Below are 23,656 nucleotides of genomic sequence, written 5' to 3'. Positions count from 1 at the left end.
CATTGCTCTGCCGCGACCAGAGCCACTCTAGCACCTGGGGCAGAGGCCAAGGAGCCATCCCCAGCACCCGGGCCATCCTTGCTCCAATGGAGCCTTGGCTGCGGGAGGGGAAGAAAGAGACAGAGAGGAAGGAGGGGAGGGGGTAGAGAAGCAACAAATGGGCACTTCTCCTATGTGCCCTGACCGGGAATTGAACCCGGGTCCCCCGCACGCCAGGCCGACGCTCTACCGCTGAGCCAACCGGCCAGGGCCGGCATCCTGATTTTTATCTGGCTACCCTGAGCCTGCTGGGGCTCGTGTGGAGACTTCTTGATGCCAGGACCGTGTTTTATCTCCAGGCTCACTGCGGCACTGTGCAGATCTTAGCAGCCCTCACGGGCAGCCCCCACCTGACAGCTGTGACCCCACAGGCACATGCAGCCCACCATTCCTTTCCCACTAACTCTAGGTGGCTGACTGCAGTCACTTCAGAAGTTGTTTGCCGTTTACTACTTGGTCATGGGATTTCAGGTTAAAGGTTTTTTTTGTTTTGTTTTGTTTTTAAGTTTCTTCTCGTTCATTATTGTTGCTGCTCTTTATGGGTGGAGAATTCTTGGCTTCCGTGTAAAGTGAAACAATACTACAAGAAACTTTCTGTTTGTTCTGGGTTTGGCTTCAGTGATTTGGGTGGGGGAGAGTCCTTAAACTGTGACAGAGAAGTGGCCTAGGGACAGGATGCAAACAGCACATATGGGCCAGAATGAAGGGCACCAGTCCAGGCGCGTCCTCTCTCCTGAGGGGAAGGGGTGGGGACATAAACTGGACTCTGGAGGCTATAGCCTTACTGTAAACCATATTTCCACTCCAGAAGGGGCCTCTCCTTCACTGCAGGGGCAGCTGGATTGCAACATCTGGCAGGCAGTGGGCTCCGGGAGCACTGGGCAGCGCCTACCTCCAGGTCATCTTCCGCTTCCTGCCCACATATGCTCCACGGGCAGAAGCAGCGAACCCACGGGACTTCAAGGACACTCCTTCCTCACCCTGCGGGACCCACTCTTTCCCGCCCCAGCCTGCTGATGTTGGAGCTGGGTTCAGACTACTGGGCTCCTGTCCCTGCCCATCTGGGAACAGGCAGAAAGAGCAGGGCAGAGGTCCCACAGGCTGGTGCTTCAGTGCCGCCCTTCTCCCACCACTCCCTAGACGTTAACGTAAAGCAGGCTGAGGGCACCTGACACCTGAGGGCAGGGGAACCTGCTGGGCTGCCAGCCAGAGCTCTCCAGCTGCCCAGTCCTCCAGGGCCAGGAGAGATTTCAGTGCAGCCACTGCATCTGCTACTCTGGGACCCACGGGTTCAGCAGCTGCCGATTCCTGTATTCTCCCTGGGCTGAGATCCAAGTCCTCAGGAGAACCTAAGGAGCTCATGCTGGGTGAGGGTGTAGAGGCTAGACTTAGAGCTGTCTCTCAGAGTACAGAGCCCTTTGTTCACAGGCTAGAAGTCTATTTTTTCCCTCTCATTTGTGGCTGGCAGCTGTCCTGCTCCAGTGTTACCGTTCCCTGTGCCTTGTCTAAAACAAACCTCCTTGGTGACCCCGCACTATCTCCCTCATCAGCCAGGACCTGCACAGTGTGCTGGGAGGGCGACCTGTATGTCCCATCACTTCCATCCACCGAGGGAGTATCATTCTGGTCAGGGATCAAGCAGGTTAAAGTACTTTCCCTAGTGCACCTCTCAGTGTGAATGACAAGGGGCTCAAAATGCAGAGCTATACGCCAACCACCAGCCAACACTGCCCCAACACACCTGCCAGCATGCGAGCTCAGCAGACATTCGTGGGTTTGGGATATGCGAGTTCATCACTACAAATAGTTTCTTTACCAGCAGCCTCTAATTGACCAGTGTTGAGTGTAACAGACCAAGTTCCTAAACATCTGACACACTGTGGCTGTTGGTGGTTGGTGGAAGCGCTGCTGCTTCAGAGGCAGTCCCAGCACAGTCCCCTCCCAGCTAGAGCAGTGTCGTTGCCTGGACCACCTTTCTTCCCGGCACACCGTTCTGAACACCACCCACTTCACACCCAATTATTGCACAGACGTTCCCTGTATGTCAGCTCCATTCCATGCACCATGCTGATTCAGAGGATGCCACCTCCAGCTTTCAGGAAAGCTACAAATCTGTTCAGAAGAACAAGGCAAAGCCAATTGAAACAGCGGGTAGTATATGTAACTGATTTTTTTATTGTATGAATAAACATTTGCTACTCATGCCCCATGGGCGGAAGGAATGTGATGGAGATGCAATCTGTCTTTAAGAAGCTGGCATCGGAATTTGGTCAAGGGCTCAGAGATGAGTGGAAACCCAAAGGAACGAGGCAGGGCGCTCTGTCATGGTACTCCAGGACTGGATGGGCATGGTCCCCTAGAGTTGGCCTCCGCCTACTGGAAGACCCGAACAGCTGCCATTGGACCTGGAGGGATGCCCCTTATCCAGGGTTGCTTCTAAGTTAAAGTTTCTACTTTATCTGCTATTCAGGTCGCACAAGGAAACAACCTTGGCAGAAGGTGAGAGGGGAAAGGGGAAGGTCTCTTGTGAATGCCAGAGGCAGCCCACTTTCCCACGTGCTTTGTAGAAAGGAGCAAATGCTCACAGAGTCTCTGATGGTGGGTTTTCGTGCATTTTGCACACTGACTAAACATTATCCGCACAATGGCGGCTGTCACCAAATTAGTTCTTGTCACCTTAAAGATGAGTTAACAAGAACAAACATTAATGAAAATGGAAAGTTGTTAGATTTTTGGTCTGACCTCCTCCTACTTTACTCCCCCTGAAGTAATGTTAAGGTATTCCTCTGCTGGAAGGAAAAGCAAGGGGAAGGGCTACCTACAATTGAAGTAGTCCCAACAGTGAAGAAATGGCAGTTTAAGATGAAATTCCTAATCAATCGTTGCCCTTGGTTCCAAAACTTTAGAATTGACTTTCGTTTTGATTCTTTTCATATGATCCATACTCATTCAACTCTCAAGGACCCTTCACACAGGTGACCATGTGGACAGTAACCCCCCCACACACATACATGGAAGTCCAGTGTGGACCTCACCAACCCTGCAGATCAGCAGTTCTCATGGACTCCGCCATGGCAGGTTTTTACTGATTAATAATAAGATGAGAAAACAACAGCAAACAATAACTATGCACTTACTATGACCCAGACATAGCAATAACTTCTTTTATTTCTAATGGCAGCCCTGGGGGTCCAGTTATTCCATCCCTATTTTCACTGTGACCAGACGACCTGAAGCAGCCTCACACCCTGTATTCTCAAGCAGCAACCAGGATAGAGCTGCCAAATGACCATTCCTGAGAATTCCCCTGTACTCTTAGAAAACATCCCTCTTCAGTGTTTGGGTCAGACTGACCTATCTTATGTGAGATTGTGACGAAGGAGAGAAGGCTGATGTGGTCAGCCTTTCTTCTATCCCCTGCAACCTTGCCCCTTTTTGACTATTCCCGAAGTTAGATCTTCAGGGACTTCCCAGCGGGTTTTCCGCTTCCCGGTCTCCTCCTTCCTGGGCCCTGAACCAGCACAGTTCTGACCTCCTCCCCACCTGCAAAAACCTTCAGGAGTCATGCCTCTGCCATGACTCAGGGCTCACAGCAGCACCATCTGACAGCTGAATTGGTATTCCCCACCTGAGGACCTCTTCTTTCTCTCCATTGTCCTGCCACATCTGGCCCTTGGAACCCCTCATTCATGCCTTTACTTATTCAACACTTATAGTTTGAGCCCCTGCTTAAACTGGGTATGGTGTGTGTGAGAAGGTTCATAGGGCTTTCAGTGGGTCCAGCAGGGAGAAGGAACTGAATGGTGATCACAGGTGTTACAAAAGGTGGGTGCCCAGCACCCACTTGGGAGGGTTGGCAAATCTGGGATGGAGAGGGATCAGAGAAGCCTCCCCCCAGTTAGCCATGTTGTTTCCCTTTTAATCCTGGGGCCCTCTGCCCCTCTTACCTGGGCAGGTTTCTTTCTGTGGCCCTTTAGACTGTCATGGCAACACTGAGTCCCAGGAGGTGCACCATAAATATTTGTTGCCAATTAAATCATTCTACAGTTTGGCAGATCAAATTGTGGAGACTAGGTATCTTTTAAACTGTTCATAGTGATTACAGGGTGGGTGTGGCTGCTCCCCAACTTCAGTGACTCCATCTGAATGGGGGCCTTGCTCAATTTATTCAGTTCTCTCAGCTTGTAGAATATGACAGTTTGCCTGAGTGCTGGTGGTGCGGTGGATAGTGTTGACATGGGACACTGAGGACCCAGGTTCAAAACCCCAAGGTTGCTGGATTGAGCGAAGGCTCACCAGCTTGAGCGTGGATCATCGACATGATCCGATGATCACTGGCTTGAGCAAGGGGTCACTGGCTCTCAGGAGGGGGAGGTGAACCCAGTGCCTAGCTAGAGACCCTGGTCAAGGCCAGTCCAGTATGAGAAGCAATCAATGAAAGGAAGGAATGGAGGGAGGGAAAGAAAGAAAAAAGAAATACAGAAGAGAAAGAAAGGGAGGGATGGAGGGAGAGAGGGAGGGGAGAGAATAAAATAAAATAATAAAATAAAATAAAATAAAATAAAATAGAAGTTATGCTTTCAGGATTGGGATTACAAAACAGGTTTCATTTTACCCTTTCCATGCTTCTAAAAATATTTGAATTTTCCACAACAGACTGTTTTATCTTTGTAATTAGAGAGATCAAATGTTTTCAAGTAAAGTAAACCAAAGAAAGTATTGCTGGCTCTCCTTGCTCAACTTTTTGCCTCCTGTAAAAGGGACATAGTTATTAAAGGAAAAGAAATAGTGATTTGATTACAACCCATCTTCCTAGGCCATGGAGCTTAGTGAATTGGCAGGACAGAAGTCAGTTTGCCAGTGAAGAGGCAGAGGTGGGCTGGGAGGGCTGCGAAGCCTGCAGAAAAAGAGTGTATAAGGCAAAACTGACAGCCAGAGCATTTTTTACTGCAGAAAGCACCTCAGATCAGAGACATGGGGGCTGGATGGGACCCAGGTACTGGGTTCGCCTCCCCTTCCTACAAGCACAGGCCGACACTCGTGCATCAGGCTGGCTTGGTGAGTCAAGTCACCCTGACCGCTCTCCCTGGAACAAGCATGCCAACCCTAATACACTCATCTGTCCGGATGACTGATCAGGGCTGACCCACATAGCCCTCCACCGAAGCATGCAGTGGGCCCTGTATCCTGCAGCCACTGAGACCTCAGTGTAAGGACAAGCAGTGAGTTTTTCCTGGCTCCTTCCAGTGAAATCTCTTCTCCTCCACCATGACATTCAGCCTGAGGCATTCCTAAATGCAACAGCCATTAGAGTGGACTTGGTGTGGGAGAAAGTCATGTGGACAGGACCCAGTGACCATAGTTGTGGCCTTCAGTTGAAGCATGTGTGCACTCCAGAGGAGGCAGAGAGGAGGCCAGAGGAATAAAATACATATTCAGGTCCATCCTTCTGTGCCCAGATCTCCTGCTTGTAGCTCCATTAGCCAAATAAGTGCTTAGCTGGATACTTATGCTAAAAATTACTTGCCATCAATCTGAAATTCAAGTTCAGGTGGGTGTCATGGATTCTTTTTATTTTGTTTGTTTTATTAGTTTTGTTTCATTTTTTTTCTTTTTATTCTTTTTCCAAGAGAGAGGAGGTAAGATAGAGAGACAGACTCCAGCATGTGCCCTGACCTGGATCCACCTGGAAACCCCTGCCTGGGGCGGATACTCTGCCCATCTCAGGGCATGCTCACAACTGAACTATTTTTAGCATCTGAGGTGGAGGCTCCACGGAGCCATCCTCAGCGTCCAGACCAATGAGCTGGCTGCAACCAATCGAGCCATGGCTACATGAGGGGAAGAGAGAGAGAGAGAGAGAGACAGAGGGGGAGAGATGGAGAAGCAGATGGTTGCTTTTCCTGTGTTCCCTGACTGGGAATCAAACCTGGGACATCTACATGCCAGGCTGATGTTCTACCACTGAGCCAACCGGCCAGGACAGTTTTATTTCTTAATTTTTTACTGAATTTATTGAGGCAACATTGGTTAATAAAATTATATAGGTTTCAAGTGTACAATTCTATAATACATCATCTGTATATTATATATATTGTGTGTTCATCTCCCAAAGTTGTGTCTGGTGTCGTGCATTCTTATTTACTAAATCTGGCACAACTCCAGGCAGAGACCACCCTACGCTGCACATTCGGGAACCCAGGAGGCTATGACAGCTTGAAGATAACAGGAAGCACAGCCCTCAAGCAGGGATGGGGGCCTCGGTGCACTCCCAGTCACTACCTGCAGAATGCCAGGCCTGTGTCTCTCCTACCTGCCTGTCTCACCAGAATCATGGTCAACATGTTTAAATACATAGCAATCAGCATAGAACACATGTTCCAAAAGTGCCATTAAAAAGCTAAAAGTACAACCATTGGGAACATATATTTCTTCAAATACTTGAGAGGCAGAGTAAGTGAAAATTTTTCTAGGTCCTTTGTAACTGGTGAACATTTTGCTAGATGCTTCTAGTCATTCTGTAGCTGGTGACATAAGTGCACTTGAATTCCCCGCCCCATACCTAGGGATGGGTCTCTTTGTGACCAGTAGCAGTCATCCATGCTGGTGGCCATATTTGTGGCACATTCTTGTGACCAGGCAGATAGAAAATGCTCTCAGGTGCCATCATCTTCCCACCATGCTGTTGAGTTGGGTATGAAGGACTTGCTTATCATCCTGCAATGGCCCTTGGAAGCCCCCAAGGCACCTTATCTTATCCCTAGCTCAAGATACCTTACATGTCCATGTTCCCTTTCTGTCTTTGAACCTCTTGTGCATGTGGGGTCCCTGACTCTCTCAGGTAGGTGGGTTTCTATACATACATATATATGTGTGAAATTTGGTTTTTGTCTGGTTATTCTGCCTCGGGTCTATTTGATTATTAGCCTAAACTGAAAGAATCTATATCAGTGGTAGTCAACCTAGTCCCTCCACCCACTAGTGGGCGTTCTGGCTTTCATGGTGGGCGGTAGCGGAGCAACCAAAGTATAAATAAAAAGAGAGATTTAACTATAGTAAGTTGTTTTATAAAGATTTATTCTGCCAAAATAGCGAAAATCCGACATAAAGTACTTGGTAAGTAATTATTATTATATGCTTTAACTTTCTGTAACAGCTTTATAAATATTATAAAGTGAAGTTACTTCCCTACTTTATAAATCACCATTACTGTGGAACTGGTGGGCAGTTAGAAAATTTTACTACTAACAGAGATACAAAAGTGGGCTGTAGGAATAAAAAGTTTGACTACTCCTTGGCTAGAGGATAGAGGACATCTTCTCGTGCCCCACAGGAGGAATTTTATTTCTTAGGGTTCTATAGAAGTTGTTGAATGAACACGTGAATGAGTTTGTGAATGAGACATGTTTGTTAAAATTTTCTCTTGTGTTCTGAGGATGCTGAGGATGCCCCACTTCTCCCTCGTTGTGCCCTCATAAATTGAGAACCTATTTGGAAATTTCTAGTATTTAAAAGGCTAAAAATCACTGTTCTGTTTTGCAGCTTTTGCCGTGGTGAAGGAAAAAACCTGTTCTAGCCTGCCATTCCCAGGAGGCCTCGCTGACCCTGTGCTGACCTCACCAGGCCCACCTGGAAGACCCCGCAGAGAAATTGCAGCACTTACCAGCGTGACCTTGGCCAGGTCCAAGCTCAAACCACCTCTTGCATTTAATCACACGGCTGGCCACATAATACTTTCTGAACACAAGGACGTCAAGTTTAATTGTTCCATCAGTATACCTAACACGTACCAGGACACTCATATTTCATGGTGGAAAGATGGGAAGGAACTGCTTGGGGCACATCACGCAGTGACTCACTTTTACCCTGATGATGAAGTTACAGCAGTGATTGCATCCTTCAGGTAGGTGTTCTTCTTCTCTATTATTAATTTTTTTAAAAATTTTTCTTAAGTGAGAAACAGAGAGGCAGAGAGACAGACTCCTGCATGTGCCCCGACTGGAATTCACCCAGCAAGCCACCTACCAGGACAATGCTCTGTCCATCTGGTGCTGTTGCTCCATTGCTCAGCAACCAAGCTATTTTAGCACCTGAGTTGAGGCCATGGAACCATCCTCAGTGCCCAGGGCCAATTTGCTCCACCAAGCTATGGCTGTGGGAAGAGAATTGAGAGGTGGGGGGGGGCGGGACGGGGGAGAGGTGGAGAAGCAGATGGTCACTTCTCCTGCGTGCCCTGACTGGAATTAAATCCAGGATGTATATACGCCACGCCAACGCTCTACCACTGAGCCAACCAGCCAGGGCCCTTCCTCTCTATTTAAATGTTATGCTGTCGATGATGCAAAAGCAAATGTGACCTAATATAAAACAGCCTTTTGTTTTCTGCGTTTGCATCTCTACGGGTTCATTCAGAGTGTAGATTAATTTCAGAAGGTCTGCACGGTGGATCTTTCTCAGTTGATAGTAGCTGCACTAGAATATAATTAGCTCTCAGGTCTTGTGTAATAGTGACAGCTCTTCAGCTGAGCTGGGAACATTCTGTCCCAGGAAAAGTGTCCAAGGGGTAGAGGAGTGGGGGGATACCTGTCCAGGTACTGGGGGCAGCTTGCAGCAAAATGGGAGTTGGTGGCCCACAGGCCTAGTGATCAGTGATTCTTGGTGAAGGGATTGTTTTTGTGGTTTGTTTTCTGTGCATTTGAGGGACTTTTGCTGGTTCCCATTGCTAAAGGTGGGAGGACTTTGCTTTCAGTCAGTTTTTTGTTGTTGTTGTTTTGTGAAGCTGTGAATTGGTCAAATTGTATCCCTCTGGGTTCCTTGGGCCCTAAGTGGCTGGTGTAAGACATCCCCCTGCTCATAGCTGTCCTGTGGGGGCCTGGCGCCTGCTGCTTGTGGTAGCTCCCAAATGGAATCATACATGAGAAAGAAGCAAAATATTTAGAAAATAAAGACATAATTTCCTAAGTAAAACTATCAGCTGGAAAAGTTACCATTAGCTGCACATCACTATGCTCCGGGACTTGCGTCATACTCAGAAGACTTCCTTTCAGCTCAGTTTATGCAAGACTCTGCATGTGGGTGACCATGACTTACCACCAGTACCATTTGAACTGTGGCAGGTACAAACATAATGCCTATTAGTGTGTCCTTGTATTTCTTTAAAAAATTGTGTTTTTTATTATGATAATAGGTACATAAATAAAACTTACCATGTTAGCCATTTTTAAGTGTACAGTTTGGTGGCATTAAGTACATTCTCATTGTGGCTGCAGCCATCACCACCGTCATCACCAGAACTCTTCCATCATCCCAAACGGAAACTCCTTGCTCATGAAACACTTAAGTCCCCATCCTTCTCCCCAGCTCCTGGTAACCTCTATTCTATGTTCTTTTTCTATACATTTCTCTATTCTAGGGACCTCATATAAGTGGAAGTGTACAGTATTTGTCCTTGTTGTATTTCTTGTAAGAAGGCTGTAGAGCTTAGCTGCTATGTAAGAGCCATTTCTGAGCAGACCAGCCCCATTAGGACAGGTCTCAGGGACAGAGAGGTGCTGCGTGTCCCTTTAATATATCATGAGGCCAGTCCAGGTGAGGCTGTCCTGGTGTGACAGGCTCTGCAGCTGCTGTCCCTGTAGTCTGTCCAGGTGGTTCCTTTCTTTACATCATAACTGATCTGTGTGGTTCCTTTGGTTTTACCAGGTTTAGATGCTTGTACTTGACCAAAATCTCATCAGATTTTTATACCTTGTTTAACGCTGTGCGTACATGTTGTAGAACACATGAACTCTTCAAAATTTCTCTCCCCGACTCCAGCCCCCAACTCTTTGGTAGTGGCATCTTTCCAGAGATATTCAGTCCTCGGGTTGTGTGTGTGCCAGGCCCCAGTGTGTGTGTTAATCCAGGAGAGTGATCCTCCCAGCTGTGGTGAGTCAGTACCCATGGCTCACATTTTGGGGGCTATGGAAATGCTGTTTTCAGCTACATCATGTCATAGATGGTAATCACTTTTATTTCTTAGCATTTTAATTTTCCTGGCATTGGTATTGTCTCTTTGCTTGTTAGTTTGTTTAATTTTCTAAGTGTCAGCCATGCATTCTTCTCTGAACTCTACAGGAAAATAGGCATTTCTTCTCCAAGTGACAAAATTAGCAGCTCTAACTTTGTCCTTGGCAACATCTGTCCTGCAGCCGTCCCCTCTCCTCTCTGAACTGGGGTCCAGCTGAGCCATCTCTGCTCCTAGTGGGGACCCTTGCTTCTCCTGACTCCCAGCTGCTGCTCCCAGAGCCCAGGCCCCTTCCTGGTGTTCACTCCCTCACACGGTACCAAGCCCATCCTCCACTAGTCTCCAGAGATTTGCATCTCTGAAAATGTCTTGTTGTTTTTTTTCTACCTTCACCTTGAGATAGTTTGGCTGGATACAGAATTCGAAAGGAAAGTAATTTCCTGTTGTCACTGGAAATCATTGATAACTTCCTTTTCGCTCCCAGGTCTGTTCTTGTGGAATCCAGGGCTATTCTGCCTCATGGGGAGCGACCTGCTTTTCTTCCCTCTGGAAGTTCTGGGTGTCCACTTTGTCTCAGAGTTGTGCTTTCCCTGGGGAAGCCCCTGAGTGGGTCTTCTCTCTCCCACTGTGCTGCCCACTGAGTGGTTCGGTGAGGGAAGACCTTCGTCTCCAGGACTAGGCATTTTCTTGAATCAATGCTCCTCCCTTCTGTGTCTTTTCTGGAGCTGTTTCTTAGTTGTGGAAAGCTTCCATTGCTACTCTGAGCTCAGCTTTTCCTGTTGAGCCTGCATGGAGACTGCCTGCTGCTTCTGCTGGGGACAGGGAGGTCGTCAGGGACAGCAATCCTCCTCAGCCCACCTGACCCTGCCTTCAGCGAGGGAGTCTTTCTTTGGAGGTCTAGAAACAACACACAGTATTCTTTGTGAAAAATATGTCCTGTGCTTTAGGTACAATGGATATGACCTTGCTAATTAATGCTGGCATGCAGTCCTTCTCCCCAGACCACAGCTAAGCTCTTCCTGATATGAATATGTCAACAAAAGAAATGTCCAGACCTGTAGAGAATTTTTTTAAACTTTAAATAAATTTTTTCTTTTTCAATTACAGTTGACATACAGTATTATTTTAGTTTCAGGTCTTTTAAGCCGGTGATCAGACATTATATAACTTCCTAAGTGATCACCCTGATAAATCTACTAGTACCCATCTGACAACCATACACAGTTATTATAATACATATTATGGGCTATATCCCCTCTGCTGTACTTTACGTCCTGTGACTGTTCTGTAACTAACAATTTGTATGTCTTCATTCCTTCCCCTTTTTCACCTATCCCATCAACCCTCCTCCCATCTGGCAACCATCAAAATGTTCTCTGTATCTGTGAGTCTGTTTCTGTTCTGCTTGTTTGTTTACTTTGTTTTTTAGATTCCACATATAAGTGAGATCAAATGGCATTAGTCTTCCTGTGTCTGACTTATTTCGTTTAGCATAATACCCTTAACTCCATCCATGTTGTTGCAGATGGCAAGGTCTCATTCTTTCTCATGGCTGAGTCACATTCCACTGAATGTAAGCCCCACTTCTTCTTTATCCTTTCATCCATTGCTGGACACTTAGGTCACGTCCATATCTTGGTTATTGTACATATGCTGCAGTGAACATACAGATGTATGTCTTTTTGATTTAGTGTTTTGGGTTTCTTCAGATAAATACCTGGAAGTGAAATTGCTGGGTCCTTCTTTGTCTCTAGTTATAGCCTTGGTTTTAAAGTCTACTTTGCCTGGAGCAAGTATTGTTACCCCACCTTTTTGTCTGTTTGTTATCATTTTCTTTTTTTAATTTATTGATTTTGGTGAAAGAGGAAGGGAGAGAGAGAGAGGGACAGGAACATCGATCTATTCCTGTATGAGCCCTGACTGGGGATCGAACTAGCAACTTCTGTGCTTCAGGATGATGCTGTAACCAACTGAGCTAGGCAGCCAGGGCTGTTTGTTATCATTTTCATGAAATATCTTTTTCCATCCCTGTACTTTCAGTCTTTGTGTCTTTCAATCTGAAGTGAGTCTCTTGTAGACAGCATGTGTAGGGGTCTTCTTTTGTTATCCTTTCAGTCACCTTTTATCTTTTGGTTGGAACATTTTAATCTGTTTGCATTTAAAGTAATTATTGATAAATATATATTTATTGCCATTTTATTATTCATATTCTTTTTAAGTAAGAGGAGAGGAGATAGAGAGATAGACTCCCTCATGTGACCCAAACCACGATTCACCTGGCAACCCCCATCTGGGGCCATGCTCACAATCAAGAGGCTCCATGGAGCCATCCTCAGTGCCCAGAGCCAATGTACTCCAATCAGTCGAGCCACGGTAGTGGGAGAGAAAGAGAGAAAGTGAGAGAGAGAGAAGGGGGAAGAGGAGGGTCGGAGAAGCATATGGTCGCCTTTCCTGTGTGTCCTGACCAGGAATCAAACATGAGACTTCCACATACCAGTTGACGCTCTACCACTGAGACAGCTGGCCAGGGCCTGTTATTCATATTTTTAATCTTTTTTTTCCTTTTTAAAGGAAAGGCATTTAAACATTTGACATTTCTTATAATGCTGGTTTGGTGTGATGAACTCCTTTAGCTTTTTCTTGTCTGGGAGGCTCTTTATATGTCTTTGATTCTAAATGATAGCTTTGCTGGGTAGAATAGTCGTGGTTGTAGTTCTTTGCTTTTCATCATTGAATATTTCATGCCAATCCCTTCAGCCTTGTAAAGTTTCTGTTGAAAAATCAGCTGACTACCTTTTGGGCACTCCCTTATAGTCAACTAACTGCTTTTCTCTTACTGTCTTCTCTTTCTTAAATCAATAGAAAAATTTAAAAAAACATTTCCTCTCTGTAACCTTTTGCATTTTAGTTATGGTATGTCTTGGTGTGGGCCTCTTTGCATTCATCTTGTTTGGGACTTTCTGTGCGTCCTGGACTTCTATGTCTATTTCCTTCAACAGGTGAGGGAAGATTTTCATCATTATTTTTTCAAATGGGTTTTTACACTTGATCTTAGCCAAAAGGCCGAGAAGCGATCCAATGGGTTTTTAATCACTTTCTCTCTTCCCCTTCTGGTACCCCCATGATGCAAATATTGGTACACTTGAAATTGTCTTAGAGACTCCTTATACTATCCTCATTTTTTTTTGGTCTCCTTTTTTTTTAATTTTTGCTATTCCAGTTGAGTGTTTTCTGCTTCCTTATTTTCCAAATCTCTGATTTGATCCCCTGCTTCATCAACTCTATTGTTTGTTCCCTTTAATGTGTTTGTCATTTCAGTAAGTGTATCCTTCATTTCTGACTAGTTCTTTTTTTTTTAAATGGTATTGAAGTTCTCACCAAGTTGCTTGAGCATCCTTATAAGCGTTGTTTTGAACTGTGTATCTATTTGCCTCCCATTTCATTTCATTCTTTTCCTGGAGATTTCTTTTGTTCTTGTATTTGGGCTTTGTTTCTCTGTCTCCTCATTTTGCTTGCTTCCCTGTGTTTGTTTCATGTATTAGATAGAACTACTAAGTCTTCAGTCTTCAAGAGGGGCTTATGTAATAGGTGTCCTGTAGGGCTTGGTGGCCAGCATCTACAGTAACCTGAGCCGGGGGGCTCTAGGTGTGTCTCCCCCTGTGTGTGCTGTACACACCCTCCTGTTGTAGTTGAGCCTTGATTACTGTTGTCACATCACTGGGAGGGGATTGACCACCAGGCTGATTCCCTGCAAGGACTGGCTGGGACTCTAGCGGAGGAGCTGCTGTGCAGGGGCCAACCTCACAGAGCAGGACTTGCTTTAGTGGGGTTTTGGTGCTCATCAGATCTACCCCTTGAGTGAGTCACTTGTGGAGCTGATTGGGTTGTAATGCGGTGTGGTCCGAAGCTGTCCGCTGGGTGCACTGTCTCTGGGGCATACCAGGAGGTGTGCAGGCCACGGTTTCCCACTGCCTGTGTCCTGCCCAGGACCGTCCAGCAAAAGTTATACAGCTCTCTGCAGATGGCTGCTGCTAGGGCTGGGCTTAGAGGTGCCTGGGTGAGGCTAACTGACAAACAGACACCAGCTGCTGCTAGTGCCAGATGTGGGGCTGCTTAGCAAGAGGTGTGCGGGGCACCCAGAGGCCAGAAGCTACTTCCTTGAGAGATTTTAGGGAAGTTTGAAGCATGAGCTGTGAGAGGTCATTTATATGGAAAAGACAGCAGAAATGGATTAGGTGGGTCCCAAGTTCGGTGGAGTGGGGTCTCAGGGAATCACCTGGGCCGGGAGAACAGTGTGAGCCAGGTTGATGGAGACTCAGATATGGTGCCTGCCTGCTGGCTCTGCGGATGGGGGGCCAGGAAAAGAAGGAATGGCCTCTGCCAGCACTTGTGTCTGGGAGAAAGCCGTCCTTTCAGCTCTCATCTTGATGCCAGACAATTCCCAGATATGTCCCTGCTGTACCAGCGCTGGAACTCAGAGCAAGTGAGTCTCAGTAAGTTGTGTGTGGGCCGTTTTTAAGAGGAACGCCTGGGACTCCCAACAGCCTCCATCTCACTCGGCAGCAACCCCCTCTGGTTTTTACATTGAGAAGTTATGAGGACTTCTCTTCCCAGGACTGGAACCATGGGCTTGGGAGCCTGGTGTGGGGCTGGGACCCCTTCCTCCTCATGGGGGACCTCCACAACCTGGGCATCCCTCCTAATTTTTATCTGCCACGCGTGGGTGTGGAGCCAGCTAGTTCCATGTCTCTGCCCCTCCAGCCAGTCTCCACGTGGGTTCTTCTTTAATTCACTAGTTGTAGGACTTCTGTTCAGCTAGATTGCAGGCACTCCTGCCTGATGGTTGTTCTGTAGTGTATTTGTAATTTTTATATGGTTGTGGGAGGAGTCGAAACTTCATTTATCTATGCCACCATCTTGACCAGAATTGTGAGAATTTTTATAAGAATTTACTTGAGTGAAACTGACAACATTCTGGGGAGCAAAATCTCAGATGCTGCGCAAAATAAAAGTGTTACAGCTTCTATTAGGCACTTAAGATTAAGGGGGGAATGGAAAGAAGATCACATGGAGGAAGGAAGATTACAGGAAGGCAGAGAAATTCAGGAGGGATTGGATTACAGGGTAGTTAAGAAGATTATGTTCTCTCTTAGGGGTGGGTACAATTTATTTCAAAGGTGTGTTAACCTAGGTGCACAGAAACAATGGACATTGCTTTCTTAAAGCAAAGATAAAGCTTTAACTAAAAAGTTGTATGCCTGGGGTGTGACTACCCACCATGACACACCAGTTAGGAATTTAGAATTAGGTCATTTTGTGAGGTCATGTTCCATAGAAACCCTTTTTTCATCCAAATGACTGAAGACAGTTTTGATCACATTCCCTCGGGATCCCCTTTCTGGTCCTGGCCTGAATTTCCTCGCTGTTTGGCTGCAGGTCCTCCTGCACTTTCTGTGCAGTCTGACTTCTGCAGCCCAAGGTGTTCTGCTAACCTGTCATTTGTGCCCGATGGTTTCTTGGGCTCCCTGCACCTCGGGCTGCCTCCTGGGCCCGTACACAGCATCCGTCTTTGGCTGTCATGTTTTCCCTGGTTGTGGCCCCATGAGTCATCTGTCAAGTGTGCTGCATCGCTGGGCTCCCATGCCCAGAGCCAGGTCTTCCAAGCACAGGGTGCCCTCAGTTTGTCAGATCTTGTCCTCCACTTTGTAGAATACTGGGCCTTGCCTGAAAAAAGTGTCACCTCTTCTTACGTGAACTTGTGACCTGCATGGAAAAGACCCCCTTTGCAGTAGCTATGACCTGGTTTCCCTTGGAAATGTGAAGAAGGCCAGACTGACTAGTCAGCCAGCTGAGTTTTCAGGAGCCGCTGAAACTGGGGCACACCAATCAGCTGCTCGTTAGTGCTCACGGTGGGCAGGACACCACTCCAGACAGAGCTTCTCTGCCTGTTACTTCAGCTCCTTGTCAGCATTACGTCCAGAGAGATGATTGGAGGAGGGTCTGCCCCTGATTTGGAGATATGTGTCCTATGAGGTCTCTTTCTGTCTTTTCCTGTTTTCCTGGTGACTTCTAGGCATTGTGACATTCAGCTCCTGCCCTAAAGCATGGAGAGATCTGGCCTTTCCTTGGCCCTGGGTCCTCCCCAGGTTTAATGTTCATTCATCAGATGCGCTCCAGATTTCATTTTCTCCTACACGGCAACGGTGAGAAGGGAAGACAGAGTATCCTCAGTCAGTGGGAACCGCTTGGATGGGCACATCAGGAAATGCAGGTGACAGATGACTGTCACACTCCTGGATCCTAGAAGTACATGGAAATGATGTTAAAACCCAAGCAGCCTGGTCCCCTAGTTCTGACTGACATGGAATGTAGTTGCTCTGTTTAGCATGGGCTAATTAATAGGGGTTTGCAAAATGATGCTGGAAACATATATTTTAAATGTCCCGTGTTTCAAGACCTGGGGGGTTCACTTCCTACCTGTCATTCTTTACCCCTGGTGGCTGCCAACTGTTGCCAAGGTCAACGGGGCGCCCTTTAACCTTGTCATTTTTCCTGCCTCTTTTGAGCCTTAGGCCTCAGCACTTGGTAGGTTGAGCAGTGGGTTTTATGTTGCTTTGGATAAATAAGTTATATCAGGGTTCAGGTTGCTAGGTAGGTGGACCCCTCCAGGTTTTTCTTCTTTCTCTTTTTTCTCCAGTCATGGTCTTCTTTGCTGGGTCTGATGAGTCTCCATCTGTGAGAGAGCATCTGAGAGCCAAAGTGTCCCTCCTCCCCATCCCTTCCCGCTCCAGCTAAGTACAGGTTTCCCATATGTTGGCTGATTCCTGTTTGTAAATAGCTGGAAAGGTGGAAAGCAGGGTTCTCGGCCGGTTAGAGACAAGGCCATCTTTTTATTTTTTAAAAAATTTTTTATTTATTCATTTTAGAGAGACAGACAGACAAACAGACAGACAGAAAGGAGGAGCAGGAAGCATCAACTCCCATATGTGCCTTGACCAGGCAAGCCCAGGGTTTCGAACTGGCGACCTCAGTGTTTCCAGGTCGACACTTTATCCACTGCACCACCACAGGTCAGGCAAAGGCCATCTTTCAATATCAGATACTTTATGACATATTGTCCAAATGTAATACAAGTAAAACAAAAGAGAAGCAATTTATAATAGAATAATATGAATGTGAATGCATTAATGTGGGGCATGGCCAAACCATATATACAGCGACCTGCCCCCCACCCCCCATACACACACACCTGGCAGCTGCAAATGCAGCCTTGATGTCTGATCCCTTTTCCAAATGGTGACCAGGTCCCTGCAAAGTTCCTAACAGGCCAAAAAGCCAGTACCACCCCCTCTCCTTGCCGTTTTCATGGTAACTGCAGTCCTGGGAAATTAGGGGGAGGTTAAAACCGGGCAAAATACTTTGTGTGTTTGTAAAATGGAATGGGTTCTGCTCACAGAAGGTCATTTGGAATGTGGAACCATTCCGTCTGGTGCTCCCTAGTTATTGTGACCACCCAAAACAACCCTACAAATTTGCCAAAATTCCCTGAGGGGTCAGTCCTCCAATGTAGAGTCTACCACAGAAAGCGAGACAAATACCAGCATAGGGATTAGTCAGAGTCATTTGTTTTAAAGAATTGGCCAGTGTGACTGTAGGTGCCAGGCAGGTTGAAATCTGCAGGTATCAGCTGGATGTCCAGGGAAGAGCTGGTACTGCAGTCTTGGATCCCAAGGCAGTTTGGAAGCAGAATTCCTCTTTTCAGAGGACCTCAGTCTTTGCTGGTAGGCTTTCACCTGGCTGAATGAGGCCCACCCATGTTGTAGAGGGTCATCTGCTTTACTCAGAATCTACTAATTTAAATTTAACATCATCTGAAAAAAACCGTCTCAGAAACATTTGAAGTGGTGTTAGACCAAATACCTGGGCACTGTGACCTGGCCATTGTGATCTGTAAGATTAACATCACAGCATATGACAAGGAAATTGAAGAATGTTCTGTTTCTATATTAGGAGCTTGAAGGGTAGTCACCGTAAATATCTTTATGTGTTTTCTCTGAAGCATAATCAGTGTGCAGCGCTCAGACAGTGGGTCATATATCTGTAAGACGAAAATAAACAATGAAGAGATCGTGTCTGACCCCATCTACCTCGAGGTGCAAGGTAAGTGCAGAAGCCACAGAGCAACCGGGAGTACCTGCTTTGCATATAACACTCTACAGTGTGGCGGCCCTTTATAACTGTGCAAACCTTGCAGATCCATTAGCACTGAGATTTTACAAGTCAATCGTCTCTTTAGTCTTTAGGGAATAATGAATTCAATTCTTAAAGATTTAGCTGCATCCTAGGCACTTAGGACTGAGATAAAAGAGACTATGGACTTTGTCCTTAGGTTATTTACAAGAAAAAAGTTACTAACATTTTTTTTAGAGAGCACATGCATTCCATTATCCAGCTCTCAGTGCTGGTCAGGTGGCAATTTGCTTGTTATTCTGCACCTTTTCCTGCCTGTGTAAGTGGATGATGAGACCAGGGAGGGCGAGTGGTTTTCCTGGGCAGGGTGAGCAGCTTGTTCAGGGCCCTAGGATTTGTCAGGTGTTTGCTTCAGTGCAGTTCCATGGCATGACAGGAGATGGGTTCAGTGGAGGTGACGAGTGAGGGATGAGGAGAAGGCAATCTCTGCCCTGCAGGAACTCGAACTCCAGCTGATGCACAGGTGAGCCCAGGTATTGAGGTCTCTGGGTTTGCATGCCTAGTACCTGTCAAGAAAGAAACCACCCTGGTGCCTGGGTGGAGGGCCTTCCCCACCACCCAGGTGCTGCCCTCAGGGTCCCTGCCCCTTAGCTCCTGAGATTCCCATCAGTACACCATTGGAACAGCTTTCTTTTCTTTCTCCTGACCCTCCTCATCACAGGCTATAGAGCAGGTGAAATGCGTTTCAGGGAAGTTCAACTGGAAACTTCTTCTAGTAAAAAAAGGCTCCTCTGCTACCTGTTCTTTTGCAAAGGCGAACCTGATACACACTAACGCTGCAGGAGGCCTGAGGGCGGCGGGCCTGAGTGGGTCTGTTTTAGAGCTTCTTTCGTAGCCCACCCCAGACTGGACAGTTAGTGTTATGTCAGCATTGTGGGTAGAGCGGTGGGTCCTACATTTTGCTGTTTATCTGGGGAAAACATTTAGAAGACACTTGACTTGTCAGAATCTCAGAAAAATGCCCAGGGCAGGGACACATTAAGTCCAAATGGAGTTTTTCAAAACTTTGAAGCAGGAAAAATGTTTTCCCATTTTTTAGGCACCAGGTGTGTGATTTCTCAGTCCCAGAAGAACACAATTTAAATGTGTGACAACAGTTAGTTTAACCTGATGAATTTTTGGCACGTGCCCCACATTAGCGAGCTGTTTGGGTTACTATGACACATTCCCAAAGTGCCCTTTTTTTCTGGCCTTAACCCTGGAATTCGAGTCAGAGAGCTCAGGACTGAGACTGTGCAGCTGTGTCTACCATGTTCTCATGAGATGTGCTTTAAAAGGCATTCAGCCCAATACACACGCACAGATTTTATAACTCATGTCACTCATTTCAAAGCCTCACACACAATAGATTGTCCTCAAAAGCAGGCAGACATTGCGTGGCTTGGTTTTTACTGTTTATTTTGATGAGGAATCCTGAAAACCTGCCAACCTTCCCTGGAGTGTAAGCAACGCCTGATTTTGAAACGGCCAGGCTTTCCTTCTGGTAAAACCAGTCTTGAGTCACCATTACAGCCCCTTTGGGAACGTGTCCTAGAAGGTCAGCTGGAGCTAGACTGGTAGAAATTAGCCTGTTTTTCTTCTCACCCAGCTTTGAGGTGAGGACGGGCATTTCAGACCTGAGATGGTATAGAAAGACATCTCCTGTAGCCAAGTTCTGGTAGATTCGATCCTCCTTAGGGATCTGGCTTTGCTTGTGGATTTGAAACAATCCTTCTCTGAACTTTCCCTGCAGGACTTCCTCACTTCACCAGGCAGCCCGAGAGCATGAACGTCACCAAAAACACTGCCTTCAACCTTACTTGTCAGGCCGTGGGCCCGCCAGAGCCCGTCAACATTTTCTGGGTCCGAAACAGCAGCCGTGTGAATGAACGGCCAGAAGAATCCCCGTCTGTGCTAACTGTTCCTGGTGAGTTGTGCTGGTTTCTGTATTTCCTTTTGAGCAGTGGAAGGGAGCACCAGCTTGCTGAGCACTGTTGTGCGCCAGGAGGATGAAAACAGGTGGCAGTTGAGGTGAAGGACCAGTAGGTGGGGTGATAGGCAGGCATTTTGGGTGTGAGAGTTCCCAGGTCCGGATTGGGAAGTGGCTGAGGGCACTCCAGGGGTGCCCGTGGGTCAGGTGGGGAAGCCACCAGGAATGCCCCATCTGAGGCCGTGGAGCCCACTCCCACCTCCCGTCACTACTGGGCCCTACCTAGCAGGCCTGGCAGATCTGACACTCCAAGAACCACTGATGTTAGAGAGCATTGAGGTTTGACAGCAAGGCAGATGCATGGGTCCTGGAGGCCTTTGTGGGCAGTGAGTCATCGTGGGATTGTGGCTGCTTGGCCTATCACTTCCATACGAATAGAAGTGCCCTGATGTTCTCATTGCTCTGGCTGTGTTCTAGCACCAACACCATTGGTGTTCCTGTGCCACGAGAGCTGGTGGCTCCTCTTTGCTCTTCCCATTGCATCTTTCAGCAACATCTGGCCAGGGTACCACCACTGTGGGGGAGAAAGAACTTTTCCTCTGTCCTCAAATTCTTCCTGCTGGTCTCATAATCAAATAGACATGAGGCAGGTTAGTAAGAGAAAATGACCAAATTTAATCCATATACATGTATAGGGACCCTGCATCTGTGAGAGAGTCAGAGGCCCCACATGCAGGAGAGATCAGAGACAGAAAAGGAACAATGAGGTAAATAAGACTTATTGAATTAGGGATGAGGTCAGGGGCCTCGGGGGCTTCAGAAAGTTATTGCTGGAAGCTGGAATAACAAGATGTTCAGAAAATAGAAATTTGTCCTGTAATCTCTTCTTATGGGCAGGGCCCCTAATTCAAGTTACCTGGGTAGCAAAGGGAGGGGCTAAGTTTCTTTTGATCCCAAGGCTAAAGTTGCCTTTGGCTCAGAACAGTACACATACCCCAGAAGCCCGACTTGGAGTGACTAGTTGTGAACCTACATCCCCAATCCTTCCTGGTCCCTGCATTCTGGACCTCCTCCATATGCAGAGAGTGTCTTGGCCACTAAGAAAGTAGTGGGGGCTCCTGGAAAGGGGCTTTTTACTTCTCCGCACCTCACTGCTCCATCTCTGCCTGTGGCAGTTCTGAGTGTGTGGCGTCCAGGGCTCAGTTCTGGACCCACTTCTGCTTCCTCTGAGACATGTTTTCGGGAAAGTTCTTCTGGGCCGCTGACTTCAGCACCATCTGTGTGAAGTTGACCTCAGACTGCTCCTACAGCCAGACCTCTCTCCTGAGCTTCACACTCATGAAGCCAGCTGTCTCCTTGGCATTTCCATTTGCTGGGTACGCAGGCGTCTTAAAATGAAACTCTTGATCTTACCCTAGACTTGTTTTGCCCTAAATTCCTCATCTTAGTGTTATCACCATTTGCCTGTCCTTCTTTTTCTCATTTTTCATGTGAATGCATCCACAAGTTCCATCAGGTTTGCTTCTACAGTACACACATCCATTTCTGTCTTTTTCTGTCTCTGCTGCAGTGTCCTGGTGCATGTCACTCCTAGCCCTTGTCAACACCACTGCAGTAGTTTCTAGCTGCTCTTGTTGCTTTCAGCCTTGTCCTCACTCTAATCCTTCCTCCTCATGGCAGATCGTGTCACTTGCCTGCTGGAAACCCTTCAGTGACTTCCTGTTATCTTAAATTGTCACTCAAGGGTCCTTCCTGCCTCCGCCTAACTTTCCAGCCCTGGCTCATCTGCTTACTAAGCACCAGTCGCACTGGTTGTCCTTCATTTCCTCATGCACGTCGCCCTCCTTCCTGCCTCAGCACCTTTGCACTCTCTCCTTTGTCTACCTACAGTGTTCTTCCATCTGCCCTTTGTTACATGACACAACTCAAATATTATTTCTTCAGTGAAGCCTTCTCTGGTCACTCCTAACAATTTTAGGTTTTCTCCACCTTTTGATTGATGCTGAGTCACGAACTCTTGTGGACTTCCTTATTGCACTTATCGGTACAGTGACCTGTTTATATCTTTTCTTAGAGAGAACGTGCTCAGTAAGGACAAGGATTTGGTCTCTCCCAAGGCACTGCCTGACTCATGGTACTAGTCACTAAATGTTTATGGAAAGAATGGAACAGCCATGAATGCCAGCCCCTAGGTTTTATCTTTAAATTGCTTTTCTAACTCCTGATTCCATCAGTAATATTATGGGTTTTTTCTGCCTTCATCTGAGCTTTCTTTCAGTTTCTCCAAGGAGCTGATCATCAGTGACTTCGAAAGTCAATTTTAAAATCACACTTCATCCTTTCTAGGATGGTTGCTCTAAAGTCCCATAAAGAAAATTTATTTTCATTGAAGTAAAATCAACATACAAGGAAATGCATAGAACTTAAGTACACAACTCAGTAGTTTGAAACATGTAAACACCCCTGTAACCATTCGTCAATCAAGATATATCACCTCAGAAGGTTCTCATCCTCCCTTCTGCTCAGTCCCCACTTCCCACAGGCAACACTGTTCAAATGTCTGTCATCAGATTAGTGTTGCCTCATTCCATACTTCAAATAAAAGGAATTGTAAAGTATTCTTTTGTGGCCCTGGCCAGTTGGCTCAGCTGTAGAGCATTGGCTCAGTGTGTGGAAGTCCCGGGTTCAATTCCCGGTCGGGGGACACGGGAGAGGTAACCATCTACTTCTCCACTGTTCCCCCTTATCTGTTTTCTATCTCTCCTCCTCCCACAGCCATGGCTCAAATGGTTTGAGCAAGTTGGCCCTAAGTACTGAGGATGGCTCCGTGGCCTCAGTGCAGGCATTAAAGTAGCTTGGTTGCTGAGCAATGGAGCAGTGGCCCCAGAAGGGCAGAGCATCCCACAATAGGGGCTTGCCAGGTGGATCCCATTTGGGACACATGCAGGAGTCTGTCTCTGCCTCCCCACCTCTCACTTAATAAAAAAAGAAAAAAAAATTCGTTTGTGTTGTCAGGTATCTTTGGTCCAGTGTTTCAGATTCATCCATGTTATTGTGTCAGTAGTGCCTTATGTGTTATTGCCAATAGTGCTCTTTGGTATGAAGGTGCAATATTTTGTCATCCATTTTTTTGTTGAACATTTGGAATGTTTAGACTGTTGGCTACTGTGAATAAAGCAGCTATGAATATTTATGTGCAAGTATCTTGGGAGATATATATTTTTACTTCCTGTGGATAAATAGCTAGCTGGAAGAGCAACATTTAAGTCATGTGTTTAACTTTTAAAGACACCAGGAATCTGTTTCCCAAAAGGGTTGTGGCACAGTGCATTTCCTACGGCAGTGGAGGAGTGTTCCAGGTGCTCCATCCACAGCCTTGCCAACACTTGATGTGGTTCATCTTTGTAATTTTAGACATTCTGAGAGATATGGAATGGTAAATTATTGTGGTTTTA

At 46.6% G+C, this 23,656-nt stretch overlaps 1 protein-coding gene across 3 annotated transcripts in view; it reads left to right on the top strand.

The window, feature by feature from the left end:
• Positions 1-23,656, top strand: part of MERTK (MER proto-oncogene, tyrosine kinase) — a 119,261-nt gene that overhangs the window by 20,867 nt on the left and 74,738 nt on the right. For all 3 annotated transcript variants that reach the window (XM_066377743.1, XM_066377742.1, XM_066377744.1), the window contains exons 2-4: positions 7,582-7,942; positions 18,102-18,202; positions 20,025-20,198. In XM_066377743.1, the coding sequence (XP_066233840.1) occupies positions 7,582-7,942; positions 18,102-18,202; positions 20,025-20,198 (636 nt within the window). The remainder of the gene's footprint in view (positions 1-7,581; positions 7,943-18,101; positions 18,203-20,024; positions 20,199-23,656) is intronic.

The sequence above is a fragment of the Saccopteryx leptura genome, chromosome 3 (assembly GCF_036850995.1).
Source record: "Saccopteryx leptura isolate mSacLep1 chromosome 3, mSacLep1_pri_phased_curated, whole genome shotgun sequence".
NCBI lineage: Eukaryota > Metazoa > Chordata > Mammalia > Chiroptera > Emballonuridae > Saccopteryx > Saccopteryx leptura.
This window is presented reverse-complemented; position numbering and strand designations above follow the sequence as displayed.